The sequence below is a fragment of the Pan paniscus genome, chromosome 12 (genome assembly GCF_029289425.2).
Source record: "Pan paniscus chromosome 12, NHGRI_mPanPan1-v2.0_pri, whole genome shotgun sequence".
Lineage (NCBI taxonomy): Eukaryota > Metazoa > Chordata > Mammalia > Primates > Hominidae > Pan > Pan paniscus.
Genome location: NC_073261.2, coordinates 51,417,641 through 51,435,650, shown reverse-complemented (window position 1 = coordinate 51,435,650; position 18,010 = coordinate 51,417,641). Strand labels below are relative to the sequence as shown.

General features: G+C 40.2%; 1 protein-coding gene across 1 annotated transcript; it reads left to right on the top strand.

Moving 5' to 3' along the window:
- The first annotated feature begins 2,792 nt into the window (after positions 1-2,792).
- Positions 2,793-14,031, top strand: POLE4 (DNA polymerase epsilon 4, accessory subunit). Its single transcript, XM_003810319.6, has 4 exons — positions 2,793-3,198; positions 3,647-3,731; positions 4,407-4,448; positions 13,708-14,031. The coding sequence occupies exons 1-4, from the start codon at positions 2,989-2,991 to the stop codon at positions 13,719-13,721; spliced, it is 351 nt and encodes a 116-aa protein (XP_003810367.1). The 5' UTR covers positions 2,793-2,988; the 3' UTR covers positions 13,722-14,031.
- Positions 14,032-18,010: the final 3,979 nt, after the last annotated feature.

Below are 18,010 nucleotides of genomic sequence, written 5' to 3'. Positions count from 1 at the left end.
AAGGACAAGTGCAAGGTTTGACCTTTTGACTTGGGTTTTTATATGTTGGCATACTTCTGGGGTCTTGCATCCCTTCTACCCTGATTCTTCCCTTGGGGTGGGTTGTCGAAATGCACAGTAGCCTGCTAGCGCTGGGGAGGGGAGCAAGTGCAGTGTATTTATTGAAGTTGTAAGCATGCTCACCTGAGGCGTTCTTCCCTTTTTCAGTAGAATGCCCCCAGAAGGTCATATATCAGTTAAATTCCACCATTTTGCCTCTTAGTGTGCATGCGTGAGCCCGCTCGCCCAACTCCTGAGATCTCATCAGGAAGCTCCTGATCATCCGTTTCAGGGTTTTTCTATCTATAGGGAAACTGCCTTTCCCTGGCGCTGGCTATGAGCAATTATTATTTTAGAGAGGCGGTGTGACCACTGTCTGACCATCACCTGATGATCTTCTGACATTCCTGGTGGAGCGTGGGGGCCCTATCCTGCCCTGTTCGTGTCTGACTAGCTACCCACTGTAACATCACCACTCTTCGCAGTGAGTCATGGAAATCAGAATTCCTCTTTCCCAAGGCAGGTCATAGAAACTAGAATTCTCCTTCCTCCAAGCAAGTCGTAAAACCTAGAAAGGTTATTTTCTGCCTTCTCCCTTGAAGACCCTCATTCCAGAAGGGTCCTGCCCTAATACCAGAAGGAATGCTACACAGGGAGGCCAAGAAGAATATGAACAGACAGGCCTTGCTGGGTTTCCCCATTCAGTCTATTACCATTAGATTATCATCATTCCCTTTTTGTCCAATCCCATTTCTTTTTCTTTTTAAGACACTGGGTCTGTCTCTGTCGCCCAGGCTGGAGTGCAGTGGTGCAATCATTGCTCACTGTAACCTTGAACTCCTGGGCTCAAGCAACTCTCCCACCTCAGCCTCCCAAGTAGCTAGGACTATAGGATCACAATACCCAGCTAATTTGTGTGTGTGTGTGTGTGTGTGTGTGTAGAAATGGGGTCTCCATCTGTTGCCCAGGCTGGTCTCAAACTCCTGGGCTCAGGCGGTCCTCCTGCCTTGGCTTCCCAAAGTGTTGGGATTACAAGTGTGACCCACCGTACCAGGCCTCTAATCACATTTCTACACAGCCATCCCTTCTTCATATAACCTAAGCATAAAAATAGTTTCCTCTAGGTCTCATGGTCTGCATTTTTGGACTCTCATGTCATGTAAAACTTTGATTAGACTTGTTAGGCTTTTTGTGTGTGTTATAGGAGTGTCAGCTGTGACCCTTAAAATGGGTAAAGAAAGGTTTCACACCTTTCCACTCCTACACCAGTCAGAGTTTACTACATAATTTTGGAACTGAGTGATTTCAGATGTGTTTAATTCAGCTTCATCTTGGCTTCACCACATTCTGCCCTGTGTATGTGACTCAGTAACCACTCTGCACCTCAATTTTTTCAAATAAGGTTTGAAAAATAAGGTTATAATATTTACCTCAATAGGGTATTGTGAAAATTACAGAAGTTATGATTTACATAAATCTAAAACACTTTGAATCATGCACATAGTAAATGTTTAAAGGTGTTCACTATTATGATTGACTTAGATTAAACCTATTTTAAATATTAACTGTTTCTCTACGCTATCAGACCTCAAAGTGTGGTGTGGGGATTCATGGGGGTGGGAATTTTCTGGAGACCCTTTTCAGGAGTCCATGAGGCCAAAATTATTTTCTTAATACTACTATGAGGTTGTCTTTTTCATTCACATTCTCTCAAGATGTAGTAGTTTTTTTTTTTTTTTTTTTTTTTTTTGAGACGGAGTCTCGCTCTGTCGCCCAGGCTGGAGTGCAGTGGCGCGATCTTGGCTCACTGCAAGCTCCGCCTCCCGGGTTCACGCCATTCTCCTGCCTCAGCCTCCCGAGTAGCTGGGACTACAGGCGCCCGCTACCACGCCCGGCTAATTTTTTTTGTATTTTTAGTAGAGACGGGGTTTCACCGTGTTAGCCAGGTTGGTCTCGATCTCCTGACCTCGTGATCCGCCCGCCTCGGTCTCCCAAAGTGCTGGGATTACAGGCGTGAGCCACCGCGCCCGGCCAGTAGTTTTTTAAGAGCTACCTGAGAAGTGCTAACGTTAGCAACAGAAGCAGCTAGAGAATCCAGTTCTCACATGAAATCAGACATTAGAGACTTTTCTTACTAGATTTAAAAAAAATTACTTGTCATAAAAATGTTGTTTGTTAGCTAGTAACGCATTAGTAATTTTAAATCAATATTTTAAAACTTTAATTCTAATATAGTAAGTATTGATATAACTGACAGAAACAAAAGCTCCCTGGGCTCTTTAACAATCTTTAAGACCGTAAAGGGATCTTGAGGTCAAATTTGAGAACCAAAGCTGTGATGCAACCTCTTTTTGAACAAACGTGGATGCCTCACCACCACAATTTCATCTTTTCTAGCCTCCATGGCTTTTTCTTGTTTCCTCTGGCTGGGCTGAATTTCTTCATTTCTGCCTGCCAAAAGCCCTAACCCTCCTTCAAGAGCATCTATAACTGGTTATCCTTGAATTTGGTCCAGATTTCGCTGCCTCCTTGGCACCCTCTTCCACGATGCTGGGCCCTCCAGGGCCGGGCCTCCCTCGGACACGTGCCCTCGTTAGCCTTGGAATATGCACACTCTGTTTCGACGGAGACTCTTGCGAGCCTGGTCTAGATTTCTCCCCTCACCAGCCCGGCACAGGCACCAATGGGAGGTGCCTGGGCTCCACAGGCCCGACGGGGCCAGAGGGTCGCCGGTAGCGTCAACCAAGTGCACGACAGCCCACGGGTGGCTAGGCGCGTGGGAAGAGCCGGAGCCCGACCCCCGCCCACCGGGTTTCCTGGCAGCGCACTGCCGCGTAGGGGCGGAGCCGCGCGCCTACACAGGGTGTGGCCTCCAGCCCGCGCGGGAAAGGGCCTGCGCCGCATGCGCGCGCACAGTCGGCGGCCGCGCGCAGCACGCTCAAGGCCGGGATGGCGGCGGCGGCGGCAGGAAGCGGGACGCCCCGAGAGGAGGAGGGACCTGCTGGGGAGGCAGCGGTCTCGCAGCCCCAGGCCCCAACGAGTGTGCCTGGGGCTCGCCTCTCGAGATTGCCTCTGGCGCGAGTGAAGGCCTTGGTGAAGGCAGATCCCGACGTGACGCTAGCGGGACAGGAAGCCATCTTCATTCTGGCACGAGCCGCGGTGCGCCCGCAGCGCGAGGGCACGCGGGGGTGGGGGAGGTGGAGTGTGGGGCGGGGCCTCGGGGCCTCCCGCGGGCGGGGCTTAGGGCGGCGTGGCCCGGGTTTTGAGATGTGGGCGTGGACCCGGAAGGCGGAGGAAAGGGGCCGGGGACCTATGCGAGTTTTGTTAACACTCCTCCCTCTTGTTGAGGACCTGGATAGTGAGTGACTTTAATTTGTATCTCCAGGGCCTCGTACAGAACTTGTAGGAGTCTTTAGTGAATGAGAGAGAATACTGGGAAGAGGGTAGCGGAATGGATCTTCATGAAGTCCAGGACAATCTTAGCTTCCAGAACATTTTCTTGCCCCGAGCCTTTCTTCTCCCTTTCTGCCCCCACCCACAAACCGGAGCCCTCACCTCCTCGGTGTGTTAGAACCCATTACTAAAACTTTGCTTTTTTACTTCACAGGAACTGTTTGTGGAGACCATTGCAAAAGATGCCTACTGTTGCGCTCAGCAGGGAAAAAGGAAAACCCTTCAGAGGAGAGACTTGGGTAGAGTGGCACTGCAGTGTCTGGGGACAGACAAGGGAGGGCTGGGCTGGTTTCCCCTTGTGCAGGTTGAGAAGACGTCACTCTGATCTGAGAGGTGCCACAGCGTCTCTCCCCAGGATGGTTTCTGTTGGCCACAGTGCCAGGAAGCCCTACCTGTAGAGGCTGTCTGCTTGGGGTGGCGGGGCAGTGTGTGAAGGTGTCTGGGGTTGCTATAGCGGACTGGATCCCTTCATACCTTCTGCCAAATTGCACCAGAAAAAGATACTTCTTTTTCACCTAGCAACTGTGGATTTGATTTCTGACTCTTGTCTGGCTGGTAACTCTCACCTGTGTAAGATTTCGTATACCGTATTCTCATGCGCCCTGCGTCTATTGCCACGTTCTTCTCTGACAACTTTAAGAGCAAAGCGAATAAATAATTTAGGTGTAATTTAGGAGGCCCCAACCCCCGCGTTGAATGGTATTTGCCTACACTTTTCTTACTCTTCTAGGGAGACAGCTAATATATATGAGTTGCTGATAGAGTAGATATGGATCTCAAGGCAGCAAGGGACGCATCTTATAAATGCCCTCATTTGCCCAAAGCCTCATGCCCTTCACTGCAGATTGTGCTGTTTTCTGACTGACGTCAGCATGGCTGAAGTTAGTCAGGTATCTCTTTTCCTTGTGTTTCAGATAATGCAATAGAAGCTGTGGATGAATTTGCTTTTCTGGAAGGTGAGTTCCCTCTCAGTGGGCAATCATTTCCACCTGTCTTTTGCATGTTGATGTGAAATTCAAAATCTCATAAAACAGATGCCTGCTTCTTGTTTTTGTAGGGATAATTCTCCGTACTTGCTATTAGGATAGAAAAAAGTAACTTGCTAAACCTAGTGAGGTTCAGTTTTCTCCCTTGGGGAATTAAAATTTCTACCTGAAAATTGCTAACCATAAAGAAATAGGAGGGAATATAAAGATCCCAGTGGAGTTAGATGAATTCGAAAGTTCGATTCCTACCTTGATCGCCATCCCTAAATATCAGGCTTGCCCCTCCTTATCATGTTACAGATCAGAAACAATTGTCAACATTTAAAGGGTCACCGCTTGTTCTTTTTTCTTCAACAATCTGTGTGAAGTGATTATTTTGCTGCAATAAGACTTGTACTTGTCTGTATTTTTAGGAGTCATGGATTAACTTGTGTGCTAACTAAATTTTGTCATTAAAAAAGAAAATATTGAAATACCTAATTTTAGCTACCTAGCCTCAGAGCGATTTCTGCTACTTAATTCTTCAATCTGATCAGCTTACTCTTCACTACACGTATGTAGTCATGTGCTGCATAATAACTTTGGTCAGCCATGGACTGCTCACATGAGGGTGGTCCCATCAGATTATAATGGAGCTGAAAAATTCCTTTTGCCCAGTGAGGTAGTGGTCATAACATCCTAATGAAATACATTACCTTTTCTATGTTTAGATATGTTTAAATACACTTATCATCATGTTACAGTTGCCTGCAGTATTCAGTACAGTAACATGCTGTTCAGGTTTGTAACCTGACAACAATAGGTATACCCTGTAGACTAAGTGTGTAGTAGGCTATACCATCTAGCTTTGTGTAGGTACCCTCTATGGTGTTCACACAGTGCTGAAATTGCCTGAAGATGTGATGCATTTCTCAGGATGTATCCTTGTTGTTGAGCGACACATGTATTTTGATTGAATAGCTTAGCAAAAGCCATGTATCCTTATTCTCCCAGGGTGTTCTCATTACCTCCTTCAAGCCTTATTACCTTTAGAAATATCTTGATTTATTCCACTCTTTTTTACTCCTTTGTTCCGCATCTCCCTGTCAACCTAGGCCCCTGGTCCTTTTGATAGATATTTTTTAAATGTCTTAGATAGACTACCATGGCCAGCTCTATGTCTAGACTATTGAGCATTCTTTTAATTTGCAGATTTTTCTTCAGCCTCTCTTTCCACCTACTCATTTTTCTTAAAATTAACTTTTGTTAGTCGTACCTAAGGCAGGCACTCCTTGTGACAGACTTTCTGTAAGTTCTGCAGTCAAAAATGTTTGGAGCCTACTTTACCTCTTCATTTTCAATTACCAGCTTTTCAAAGACATGAGTGATATGATCAGATTTGTATTTAAAGTGCACAACATTGCTGCCCTGGGGAAAATAAACTGGAGGGTACTAGGAATAGAAGTGGGTTGGTCTTATGTAGTTTTCCACTCTAGCCTCTATCACAGCATAGTGCTTAGCTTGGATTTTTAATAAATGGCCATTTATTGAATGATTGGTGTGTTTATTTTCATCCTCTGCTTTCATCCTCATTTATCTCTGTAATTGAATCCCTTTGCTCTGTCCTACATTGGTAGATCTGAATGTTAGCCATCATAGCCCCTGTGGATTCAGTCTGCATTATATTATTTTTTACTGGGTAAAATAAATGTTCTTATGTCCTTAGGTGTGTATGGTCTAAGTAAATACATTTTTTTCGTTTTTATAATACATATCCATACTTGAAAATCAAATCGTTACCTAATGGCTTATAATGAAGTACAGCTGCTGTCCACCCACTGTTTTGTTTGTGTTTTGAGCTTTTCTGGTGGTTACGTTTATTTCTAACTAATATGCTTACCCATTGGTTTGTCAGCTGTAGACGGTATGTATTGACTTGCTGCTGTGATAAATGAAGATTTGGCTAACCTGTAGAACCCCATAAATCCCCTGCTGTCTTTCTGATTTTTGGTAGTTGTATCACTAGTTTTAGTTTCTTTACCTTTACAGTTTATATAACATACTAGGATGTCTTTGGTTGTTGTGTCCAATTTTTAATGTATTCCTTGACTCCCCAGTTTGTAAAGTATGACTATTAGTGCACGTATCCCTTTTCCCTTTCTAGTTCACATCTAGCTATCAATTTGTGTTATCTAGTAATTTGACACTGTCAAAGCTAATAACATTTGTATCTTATCACAATTAAATCTTCCATGCTTTATCTCTGGTTGATTGTAGAAGTTGAAAACTAGGACTGTAAACAGTCTTTCTCTACCTTCTCTCTGTCCCTTAATTCCTCATTCAGGTCTCCTCCCTGCAAACAACTGTTACTAGTTTTCTTCTGCAATCTGGATATTTTATGCAAATATGTTTGTATGTGTATATGTATATTCTTTTTCTAAGTCTTATGAAATACAACGTATGTAAAGTGTGTGCTGTAAATGTAAAGTCAATAAATGATAAAATGAACACCCTCGTAACCACCATCTTGGCCAAGAGATAGGGTATTGTCAGCCCCCAGAGTCCCACATATATTCATTCTTCATCATACCTATTCTCATCCCCTTTCCCGACATTACTGTTTCCTAACTTTTTTGGTAATTACTTCCTTTTCTTTATAGCTTACTATGTAAGCATGGATCCCTGAACACTAAGGTTTAGTTTTGTTTTGTTGAACTCTCTGCAAATGGAACCAAACCGTATGCATTCGTTGGTCAACATCTGTCACACAACTGTTTTAAGTTAACACATTTATGAGATTCATCTGTGTGATTGCACATAACTCATTTGTTCGTGTTCCTTGCTATATGACAGTACCACAATTGAACTATTTTAATGTTGATATTTGGGAAACCTTATTTCTCCTATTATAAACAATTTGCTGTGAACAATCTTGTACATATTTCTCTAGGGTGGATGTATATGTGTGTATAAAATATATAATACTGCTGGGACCTAGGCTATATAGAGTATTCGTATCTCCATCTTTGGCAGGTACTGCTGAACTTCCTGTATTCCAATTCACATTCCTACCAGCAGTGCATGATAATTCCCATTGCTTCTCATTCTTACCCACACTTGGTATTACCAGAGTTTTTTATTTTTGACAAGCTGTTATTGAATGTAAGTGATAGTTGCATGTGGTGTTAATTCGTATTGCCCTGATTGTGGGTGACATTGGGCGTCTTTTCATATACATGCCCATGTTTTTTTGAGGGGTGTCGTCTATTTTTCTGTTAGCTATTTTTGTCCTTTTTCTTATTGACTTATAAAAATGCTTGCTGTATTTTATTTCATTTTTATTTATTTTTTTTTTTGATGTGGAGTCTTGCTTTGTTATCCAGGCTGGAATGCAGTGGCATGATCTCTGCTCAATGCAGCTCCCCCCCCCCCCATGTTCAAGAGATTCTCACGTAACTGGGACTACAGGCGTGTACCACCACGCCTGGCTAATTTTGGCATTTTTTTGGTAGAGATGGGGTTTCACTGTGTTGGCCAGGCTGGTCTCGAACTCCTGACCTCAAGTGATCTGCCTGCCTCCGCCTTCCAAGGTGCTGGGATTACAGGTGTGAGCCACTGCGCCCAGCCATGCTTGTTATATTTTAGATATGAATCTTTTTTAGTATATGAGACGTATCTTTTCCTGCCTTTTCACTCCTTAAAAGGTTGTCTTTTGATACGCATTAAAATATAAAGGTAATCAAATGTATCAATTTTTTTCCTTATAACTAATGCTATTTGTGTTCATTTTAGAAAACATTCCCTACTGTATTGTCATGAAGACATTCTCTATATGCTAAAATCTTTATAGTTTTGTCTTTCATAACAGTGGAGTTGAATTTTTGTGTATTGGGTTGGGGGTCCAGTCTCATTTGTGTCTTCATATTTAGATATCCGCTTGTCCATATCGTCATCTCACTGCTTTGCAGTGCTACCTTTCTTATCAATCAAGGCTGTTTCTGGCCTTTCTGTTCTCTTCCATTGATCTATTTGTATCTCTTTTCCATTGATGGGTATTCTCACATCAGTACTATACTGTCTCAGTTATGGTAGCTTTATCTGAGAGAGCAGATCTTTCCACCTTGTTTTTTTCTAAGTATCTTTGCTATTTTTGAATCTTTGCATTTTCATGTACATTTTAGAATCTGTCAAATTCCACAAAAAGAGATATTAATTGGGATTGTATTGAATTTATAAATTACTGTGGGGAAGAAACGATATCTTTACAATAGTGAACCTTTCATTTTATAAATATGGTCTACTTTAACATTTATTAATATTTAGTTTTTAATAAATTATTTTACCTGAAGAAATCTTGATGTATTTTGTTAAATGTTGTTCTGTAAGTACTTAATATTTTTGATGATATTGTTAATGGTATCTTTCTAAAGAAAATTTTATTTTCTAAATATTGCTGTATTTAGAAATATAATTGATTTTATGTTAATTTTGCAACCAGCATCTTTCTTAGCTGTTATTCTTAGTTTTTTTACTTAAAAATTTTGTTTTGATGTAGTTCTTAATAATTTGAATGACATATCTGTTGATTTTTGAATTTCTTTAATTACATAGTAGTATATCATCTGCCAATAATTTTGTGAAGTTCTTTCCAATCCTTATCTTTATATATTTTTTTCTTGCCCTACTGTACTGGCTAGAATCTCTAGTACAGTGTTGCATGGAAGTGGTAAGAGCAGGCATTTTTGACTTCCAAGGGAAAGCTTTCAGTATTTACCTAGTAATTATGCTTACTGTAGATTTTATGTAGATTTTTTAACAGATTATGAATGTTGCATCCCTGTTTATAAAAGAGATTAGTCTTTTTTTTTCATACTGTGTGTGAGCTTCATACAATTCATTGGCAATTATACACTTTTTATCTATTTTTTTTTTTTTTTTGATGGGGGATGGAGTCTCACTCTGTTGCCCAGGGTGGAGTACAGTGGTACGATCTCAGCTCATTGCAACCTCTGCCTCCTGGGTTCAAGTGATTCTCCTGCCTCAGCCTCTCGAGTAGCTGGGATTACAGGCTCGCACCACCACACCCCGATAATTTTTGTATTTTAGTAGAGATGGGGTTTTGCCATGTTGGTCAGGCTGGTCTTGAACTCCTGACCTCAGGTGTTCAAGGTCCACCCGCCTCAGCCTCCCAAAGTGTTGGGATTACAGGCGTGAGCCACCGCGCCTGGCCCACTTTTTATCTTATCTATTCTCTGGAAAACTTATTGAAAGATTGGAATTATTTTGTTTTTGAATATTTGATGGAATTCAGTGATGCTGTTAGAGGGGTTGCAATGCCAAATTTGGTTATTGTATAATTTAGATTTTCTGTGTTCTTACTGAATTTCTTCTGTCTGCTTATTTTACCTGTTTCAAAGAGTTGTGTGTTAAAACTCTCCTGCTATGATTATGGACTATTTCTACTTATATTTCTGGGTCTATTCTTTCATTATATATTATGAAACCATGTGATTAGATATATACAAATTTAATGTTGTTATATATTGTTGGTGATTGAGCCTTTTATATTTGTAAATTGGCTATTGTTATTTCTAACTGCTTTGTGCCCTAAAGTCTATTTTGTTTAATATTATTAAAGCTTATCAGCTTTCTTTAGTTAGTATTTATTTGCACGGTATGGATTTTTGTAAATCTTTTAATTTTTATCTTTCCATATATTTGTGAACAGAATTTAACTGGATTATTTTCCTAAATTCAGACAGTCTGTGTCTATAACTGGAGCACGTCATTTATATATGTTTAATGTAATTGGTCATATCTATGAGTTTGAATTCTATTGTCTTATTTTGTCCTGCTTTCTATTTGCTTGTTTTATGTTTTGTTTTTTTTTTTTTCTCTCAATTTTTGGCCTTCTTTTGGATTATTATTTGATTTTTTTCCCTCTATCAGCTTGGAAGTTATATGCTCTATTTCTATTCTTTTAGTGATTATCAGTTACTATGTAAGTCCTTAATTTATCAAAGCCTATTTAGTACCTTTCCCCTCATTCTCAACAAATTGAGATCTCAGGATCCATTAACTCAATTTTCAAATTCCTCGTCTCTTAATTTATGTGCTGTTATTGTCATGTATTTTTGTTTTGTCTTTGTCAATCTACATAAGGCATTTTTATTCCTGAATTATGCAGTCAATGATATATGGATTTAGTCACATACTATCTTTGCTTTTCTTTCCTTTCTGTATTATTATTATTTTTGAGACAGTTTCATTTCGTCACCCAGGCTGGAGTGCAGTGGTGCGATCTCAGCTCACTGCAACCTCTGCCTCCTGGGTTCGAGTGATTCTCATGTCTCAGCCTCCCAAGTAGCTGGAATTACAGGCATGCACCACCACGCCTGGCTAGTTTTTTTTGTATTTTTAGTAGAGATGGGGTTTCACCATGTTGACCAGGCTAGTCTCAAACTCCTGACCTCAAGTCATCTGCCTGCCTTGGCCTCCCAAGTGCTGGGATTACAGGCGTGAGCTGCTGTGCTTGGCCTCCTTTCTGTATTTCCGATCCTCCATTTGTGATCATTTTCTTCTTCCTGAAATAAGTCATTTAGAACTTCATTTAGTATGGTCTGGTAACTGACTCTCTCATTTTTTTCTTATGAAAATGCCTTGAATTTCATTGTTGGAGGATAATTTGTTGAATATAAATTCTAGGTGGAAAATTATTTTCTTTTAGCACATTGAAGCTATCATTTTACTGTTTTTTTTTTTTTGGCTTCTATGTTTTCTATAGAGAAATTACCTGTTTGTAATTCTTTTGAAGCTAGTTTATCCTTTTTGTTTTTTGTCTGCTTTTAAGATTTTCACTTTGATTTTCTGTGGTTTCACTCTGATGTACAGAGGTGTGGATTTCTTTTTATGTAGTTTGTTTGAGCTTCTTGAATCTATGGATTAATGTCTTTCATCTGTCCTGGAAAATTCTCAGCGAGTGTCTCTTCAGCTATTGGCTCTGCTTTGTTCTTTCCTGTGTCTCTCTCTGGGATTCCCATTAAATATATGTAAAAACTCAATCATAATTTTGCCTCTCTAGTATGCATTCTGTGTAATTTTTTCTGATCTTCCAGTTTATTCTCTCCATTTGTCTCATTTCCTTTAAACTATTTTTTTTGGTTTTTTTTTTTAGTTTCAGTTTTCGTATTTTTCAGTACTATGAGTTCTGTTTGGTTCCTTTCCAAATCTGTTGTCTTTTTTTTTAGCTTAATAAAGTATCAAGCAATTTTTGTGAGTACTTTTTGTTGTTCTTATTTTCTGCAGGTATTTTGAAGTTTGTCTTTTAGTTCTGTAAACATAGTAAACACAGTTGTTTTATAGTCAATGTTCCATCCAATATATGATCTAATATTCAAAGCCTTTTGAGTTTTTTGTTTGCTAGTCTGTGCCGAATCTAACATCCATAGTCTCTTGAGACTGTCTTTTTGTCTGTTGTTTCTTTTGGTACTGTCACATGGCCTTTTATCCCCCTATATGCCTATCTTTGGATAATGGTTATTGTCTTTAAAAAGTATTTGTTAGATAATTTGAGGCCATATGGTGATACTTTCTCCAAAGAAGATTTCCATTTGCTCCTGAAGCCACCTACAGCCATTATCAGTGCAGGACTTCTGAATCCAGATCTAAGACTTGAAGGTTTCTGGACTATCATACTGATATGAACTCAGGCTGCAGGCCTGTGAAGGGGCACTGATTAAATTCCAGTTCGTCCTTACTCTGAGGGGGCAGCCTTTTGGGCTCTAGCTTAAAAAAGATGGGTGTCAGACTTCCTTACTTGGGTAGACTCAGGGATTTGACTCTTGGTTCCTTCAGCCTACCCAAATAACTGCCCAGTTTCTCAGCTTTTTCAGATTGGCAGATGTCATGAGAGCAGAAGTAGCATTGGAGGCTGGGTTTGTTTTGTGTTCTTACCGTCTCTAGATTTCACATTTGCTTTTTCTTGATGTCTCTTCAATTCCTGAAGATTTCCTTTTCTTATATATTTTATTTAGCTTTCTCAGTTGATCTCAACAGGAACTTGCCATTATGAAAAGCACCTCTATTTTTTTTTAAATTAGAAGTGTTTTTGCTGTATTTTTCTTATGTTTTTATTTTCCCTATATTATCTAGGTCATTAAAAAAAGTTTTGGTATCCTTTCAACTGTGTAGCTTTCTTCAGATACCTGGTGATTTTCATTCTATTTAAGAATAAGGGAATAAGGCTGTTTGGTAACTGTGTGTGTGTGTATGGGATGAGGGGGTGGTTGTTGCCTGGCAGCTTTGCTTTAGGGTGAACAGGGGTGGGACCAGATGTTGTCCTGGGTGACCCCGAGGGTATGAATGCAGAATGCTTTGCTGTGGGAAGCTGGCAGTTTTAGAGGCTGTTCTAGTTTTCTCCATATAGTTCATTTGGTTCTTTAGAAGAGAGCCCTGTGATCTTTGTTTTTTTTTTTTTTTTCCAAGTTAGGTTTAAATGCCTGTCTTCTGGTTGTCCTGCCTGTGGGGAGGGTTGTGGGGAGATAGGGGCAACTGTTTGTCATACAGACCCTCTGGTCATTAACCCATTTTCATCTCACATCACCATTCCTGGGGACTTGAGCCTGGAGCTTCCTCATGGTTCTTTCAGGCATATGGGCCTCCTCTTCTGCTGCAGCCCCCTCTGTTCATTCTAGGCTCCTTTTTCCTCTGCTCTATTTATAAGCATACTTTGATCAGGTTTCTGTTACTCAGTTTTTTGTTGAAATCCATTAACTGCCAGTGGGCCCCTATTTGTTGTAGATTTATACTTTTTAAACTTTTTTACCTTTTGAATGGAATCTTGGATGGGAGGGCATACGTACTTGTGGGCCCAGTCCCCCATCTGGAACTGAAACTTTCTAAAAAGATTATAAACTCTTTAATTAGAGAGTTTACCTCATTTATTTTATATTATTCTTTTCTTATATGGTCTTCATCAATGTTCATTAACTAACACAACGACTTCTTAGCCCTTTTCCCACTTCTAATTCTAGCTCTTCCGACTAGTATGCTTAATTCCTAACTGCCCACCATCTGTAATGACATGTTTTCCCTGGGGATATTTTGGATGGATCATCCTCAAAATTAGTATTTTGGTCTTGGAGAACTGCTGCCAATACCGGAGCCTCTTCTGCATTAAATTTGCCCAGCTTGTTACACTAATCCAGCTTCTGAGGTCCCCTGATATACTCATTGCTCTTTGTATGTTTAGGTACTTTAGATTGATTGCCGAGCGGGGCAGTTTTGTGAGCCTTCATCTGAAGCCTTCAGTTCACCCCTCTGCACAGGCCTCAGCTTTGAAGAACGGAGTCTTTGCACTTACACACACTCTTCCTGTTCTGCCTTCACCTATGCCGGGATAAGCAGAGATCTCATCAATTAGCTCTTCTCTGCAAGGTCTTCCACTATTTCTGTCTGTCTTCCATATCAAGCCTGGATGCAGCTGCTGCTGCTTAGAGCAGAGATGAAGAAAGTGTTCTGCATAAGTGGCTTCCTGAATGATGAGGACCAGAATAAAGGTTTTTGATCAACCTCAGTCCAGTGTGTTTTATAATCTCGTCTTTGTTCCTACCCTGTGACTGGAGAGTCACCATACCTGGTCACAGACCTTCCTGATCTTCCCTGCCAGCCATTCTAACATACAGTCCTTTCATTAATTTTGTTCTTTTATTTTTCCAGCACATCACCAGAAAGTGGTTCCAGAATTTATGGAACACCACTTGCCCTCAGGAGTTCAAATAAATATGGTCCTAGATTGAAAGCCAGTTAAATTTTTTTTAAGTTTTATTTATTGACATATCCACATACTCTATATTTCACCAATTTAAAGTGTACAATTCAGTGGTATTTAGTATATTCACAAATATGTACAGCAGTCATCACAGTCGATTTTAGAACATTTTATTTATTTATTTATTTATTATTATTATACTTTAAGTTTTAGGGTACATGTGCACAATGTGCAGGTTAGTTACATATGTATACATGTGCCATGCTGGTGCGCTGCACCCACTAACTCGTCATCTAGCATTAGGTATATCTCCCAGTGCTGTCCCTCCCCCCTCCCCCCACCCCACAACAGTCCCCAGAGTGTGATGTTCCCCTTCCTGTGTCCATGTGTTCTCATTGTTCAGTTCCCACCTATGAGTGAGAATATGTGGTGTTTGGTTTTTTGTTCTTGGGATAGTTTACCGAGAATGATGATTTCCAATTTCATCCATGTCCCTACAAAGGACATGAGCTCATCATTTTTTATGGCTGCATAGTATTCCATGGTGCATATGTGCCACATTTTCTTAATCCAGTCTATCATTGTTGGACATTTGGGTTGGTTCCAAGTCTTTGCTATTGTGAATAATGCTGCAATAAACATACGTGTGCATGTGTCTTTATAGCAGCATGATTTATAGTCCTTTGGGTATATACGCAGTAATGGGATGGCTGGGTCAAATGGTATTTCCAGTTCTAGATCCCTGAGGAATTGCCACACTGACTTCCACAAAGGTTGAACTAGTTTACAGTCCCACCAACAGTGTAAAAGTGTTCCTATTTCTCCACATCCTCTCCAGCACCTGTTGTTTCCTGACTTTTGAATGATTGCCATTCTAACTGGTGTGAAATGGTATCTCATTGTGGTTTTGATTTGCATTTCTCTGATGGCCAGTGATGGTGAGCATTTTTTCATGTGTTTTTTGGCTGCATAAATGTCTTCTTTTGAGAAGTGTCTGTTCATGTCCTTTGCCCACTTTTTGATGGGGTTGTTTGTTTTTTTCTTGTAAATTTGTTTGAGTTCATTGTAGATTCTGGATATTAGCCCTTTGTCAGATGAGTAGGTTGCAAAAATTTTCTCCCATTTTGTAGGTTGCCTCTTCACTCTGATGGTAGTTTCTTTTGCTGTGCAGAACTCTTTAGTTTAATTAGATCCTATTTGTCAATTTTGTCTTTTGTTGCCATTGCTTTTGGTGTTTTAGACATGAAGTCCTTGCCCATGCCTATGTCCTGAATGGTAATGCCTAGGTTTTCTTCTAGGGTTTTTATGGTTTTAGGTCTAACGTTTAAGTCTTTAATCCATCTTGAATTGATTTTTGTATAAGGTGTAAGGAAGGGATCCAGTTTCAGCTTTGTACATATGGCTAGCCAGTTTTCCCAGCACCATTTATTAAATAGGGAATCCTTTCCCCATTGCTTGTTTTTCTCAGGTTTGTCAAAGATCAGATAGTTGTAGATATGCGGTGTTATTTCTGAGGGCTCTGTTCTGTTCCATTGATCTATATCTCTGTTTTGGTACCAGTACCATGCTGTTTTGGTTACTGTAGCCTTATAGTATAGTTTGAAGTCAGGTAGTGTGATGCCTCCAGCTTTGTTTTTTTTGGCTTAGGATTGACTTGGCGATGCGGGCTCTTTTTTGGTTCTGTATGAACTTTAAAGTAGTTTTTTCCAATTCTGTAAAGAAAGTCATTGGTAGCTTGATGGGGATGGCATTGAATCTGTAAATTACCTTGGGCAGTATGGCCATTTTCACGATATTGATTCTTCCTACCCATGAGCATGGAATGTTCTTCCATTTGTTTGTATCCTCTTTTATTTTCTTGAGCAGTGGTTTGTAGTTCTCCTTGAAGAGGTCTTTCACATCCCTTGTAAGTTGGATTCTTAGGTATTTTATTCTCTTTGAAGCAATTGTGAATGGGAGTTCACTCATGATTTGGCTCTCTGTTTGTCTGTTGTTGGTGTATAAGAATGATTGTGATTTTTGCACATTGATTTTGTATCCTGAGACTTTGCTGAAGTTGCTTATCAGCTTAAGGAGATTTTGGGCTGAGACAATGGGGTTTTCTAGATATACAATCATGTCATCTGCAAACAGGGACAATTTGACTTCCTCTTTTCCTAGCTGAATACTCTTTATTTCCTTCTCCTGCCTAATTGCCCTGGCCAGAACTTCCAACACTATGTTGAATAGGAGTGGTGAGAGAGGGCATCCCTGTCTTGTGCCAGTTTTCAAAGGGAATGCTTCCAGTTTTTGCCCATTAAGTATGCTATTGGCTGTGGGTTTGTCATAGATAGCTCTTATGATTTTGAGATACGTCCCATCAATACCTAATTTATTGAGAGTGTTTAGCATGAAGTGTTGTTGAATTTTGTCAAAGGCCTTTTCTGCATCTATTGAGATAATCATGTGGTTTTTGTCTTTGGTTCTGGTTATATGCTGGATTACATTTATTGATTTGCGTCTATTGAACCAGTCTTGCATCCCAGGGATGAAGCCCACTTGATCATGGTGGATAAGCTTTTTGATGTGCTGCTGGATTCGGTTTGCCAGTATTTTATTGAGGATTTTTGCATCAGTGTTCATCAGGGATATTGGTCTAAAATTCTCTTTTTTGGTTGTGTCTCTGCCCGGCTTTGGTATCAGGATGATGCTGGCCTCATAAAATGAGTTAGGGAGGATTCCCTCTTTTTCTATTGATTGGAATAGTTTCAGAAGGAATGGTACCAGTTCCTCCTTGTACCTCTGGTTGAATTCGGCTGTGAATCCATCTGGTCCTGGACTCTTTTTGGTTGGTAAGCTATTGATTATTGCCACAATTTCAGCTCCTGTTATTGGTCTATTCAGAGATTCAACTTCTTCCTGCTTTAGTCTTGGGAGAGTGTATGTGTCGAGGAATTTATCCATTTCTTCTAGATCTTCTAGTTTATTTGCGTAGAGGGGTTTGTAGTATTCTCTGATGGTAGTTTGTATTTCTGTGGGATCGGTGGTGATATCCCCTTTATCATTTTTTATTGCGTCTGTTTGATTCTTCTCTCTCTTTTTCTTTATTTGTCTTGCTAGCGGTCTATCAATTTTGTTGATCCTTTCAAAAAACCAGCTCCTGGATTCGTTAATTTTTTGAAGGGTTTTTTGTGTCTCTATTTCCTTCAGTTCTGCTCTGATCTTAGTTATTTCTTGCCTTCTGCTAGCTTTTGAATGTGTTTGCTCTTGCTTTTCTAGTTCTTTTAATTGTGATGTTAGGGTGTCAATTTTGGATCTTTCCTGCTTTCTCTTGTGGGCATTTAGTGCTATAAATTTCCCTCTACACACTGCTTTGAATGTGTCCCAGAGATTCTGGTATGTTGTGTCTTTGTTCTCGTTGGTTTCAAAGAACATCTTTATTTCTGCCTTCATTTCGTTATGTAGCCAGTAGTCATTCAGGAGCAGGTTGTTCAGTTTCCATGTAGTTGAGCGGTTTTGAGTGAGATTCTTATTCCTGAGTTCTCGTTTCATTGCACTGTGGTCTGAGAGATAGTTTGTTATAATTTCTGTTCTTTTACATTTGCTGAGGAGAGCTTTACTTCCAAGTATGTGGTCAATTTTGGAATAGGTGTGGTGTGGTGCTAAAAAAATGTATATTCTGTTGATTTGGGGTGGAGAGTTCTGTAGATGTCTATTAGGTCTGCTTGGTGCAGAGCTGAGATCAATTCCTGGGTATCCTTGTTGACTTTCTGTCTCGTTGATCTGTCTAATGTTGACCATTTTC

Excerpts from the sequence above, each read along its gene's own strand:
- POLE4 (XM_003810319.6), top strand. The coding sequence starts at position 2,989 with ATGGCGGCGGCGGCGGCAGGAAGCGGGACGCCCCGAGAGGAGGAGGGA. Across the intron at positions 3,199-3,646 it reads TCATTCTGGCACGAGCCGCG|GAACTGTTTGTGGAGACCAT; the intron begins GTGCGCCCGCAG and ends TTTACTTCACAG. Across the intron at positions 3,732-4,406 it reads CCTTCAGAGGAGAGACTTGG|ATAATGCAATAGAAGCTGTG; the intron begins GTAGAGTGGCAC and ends CTTGTGTTTCAG.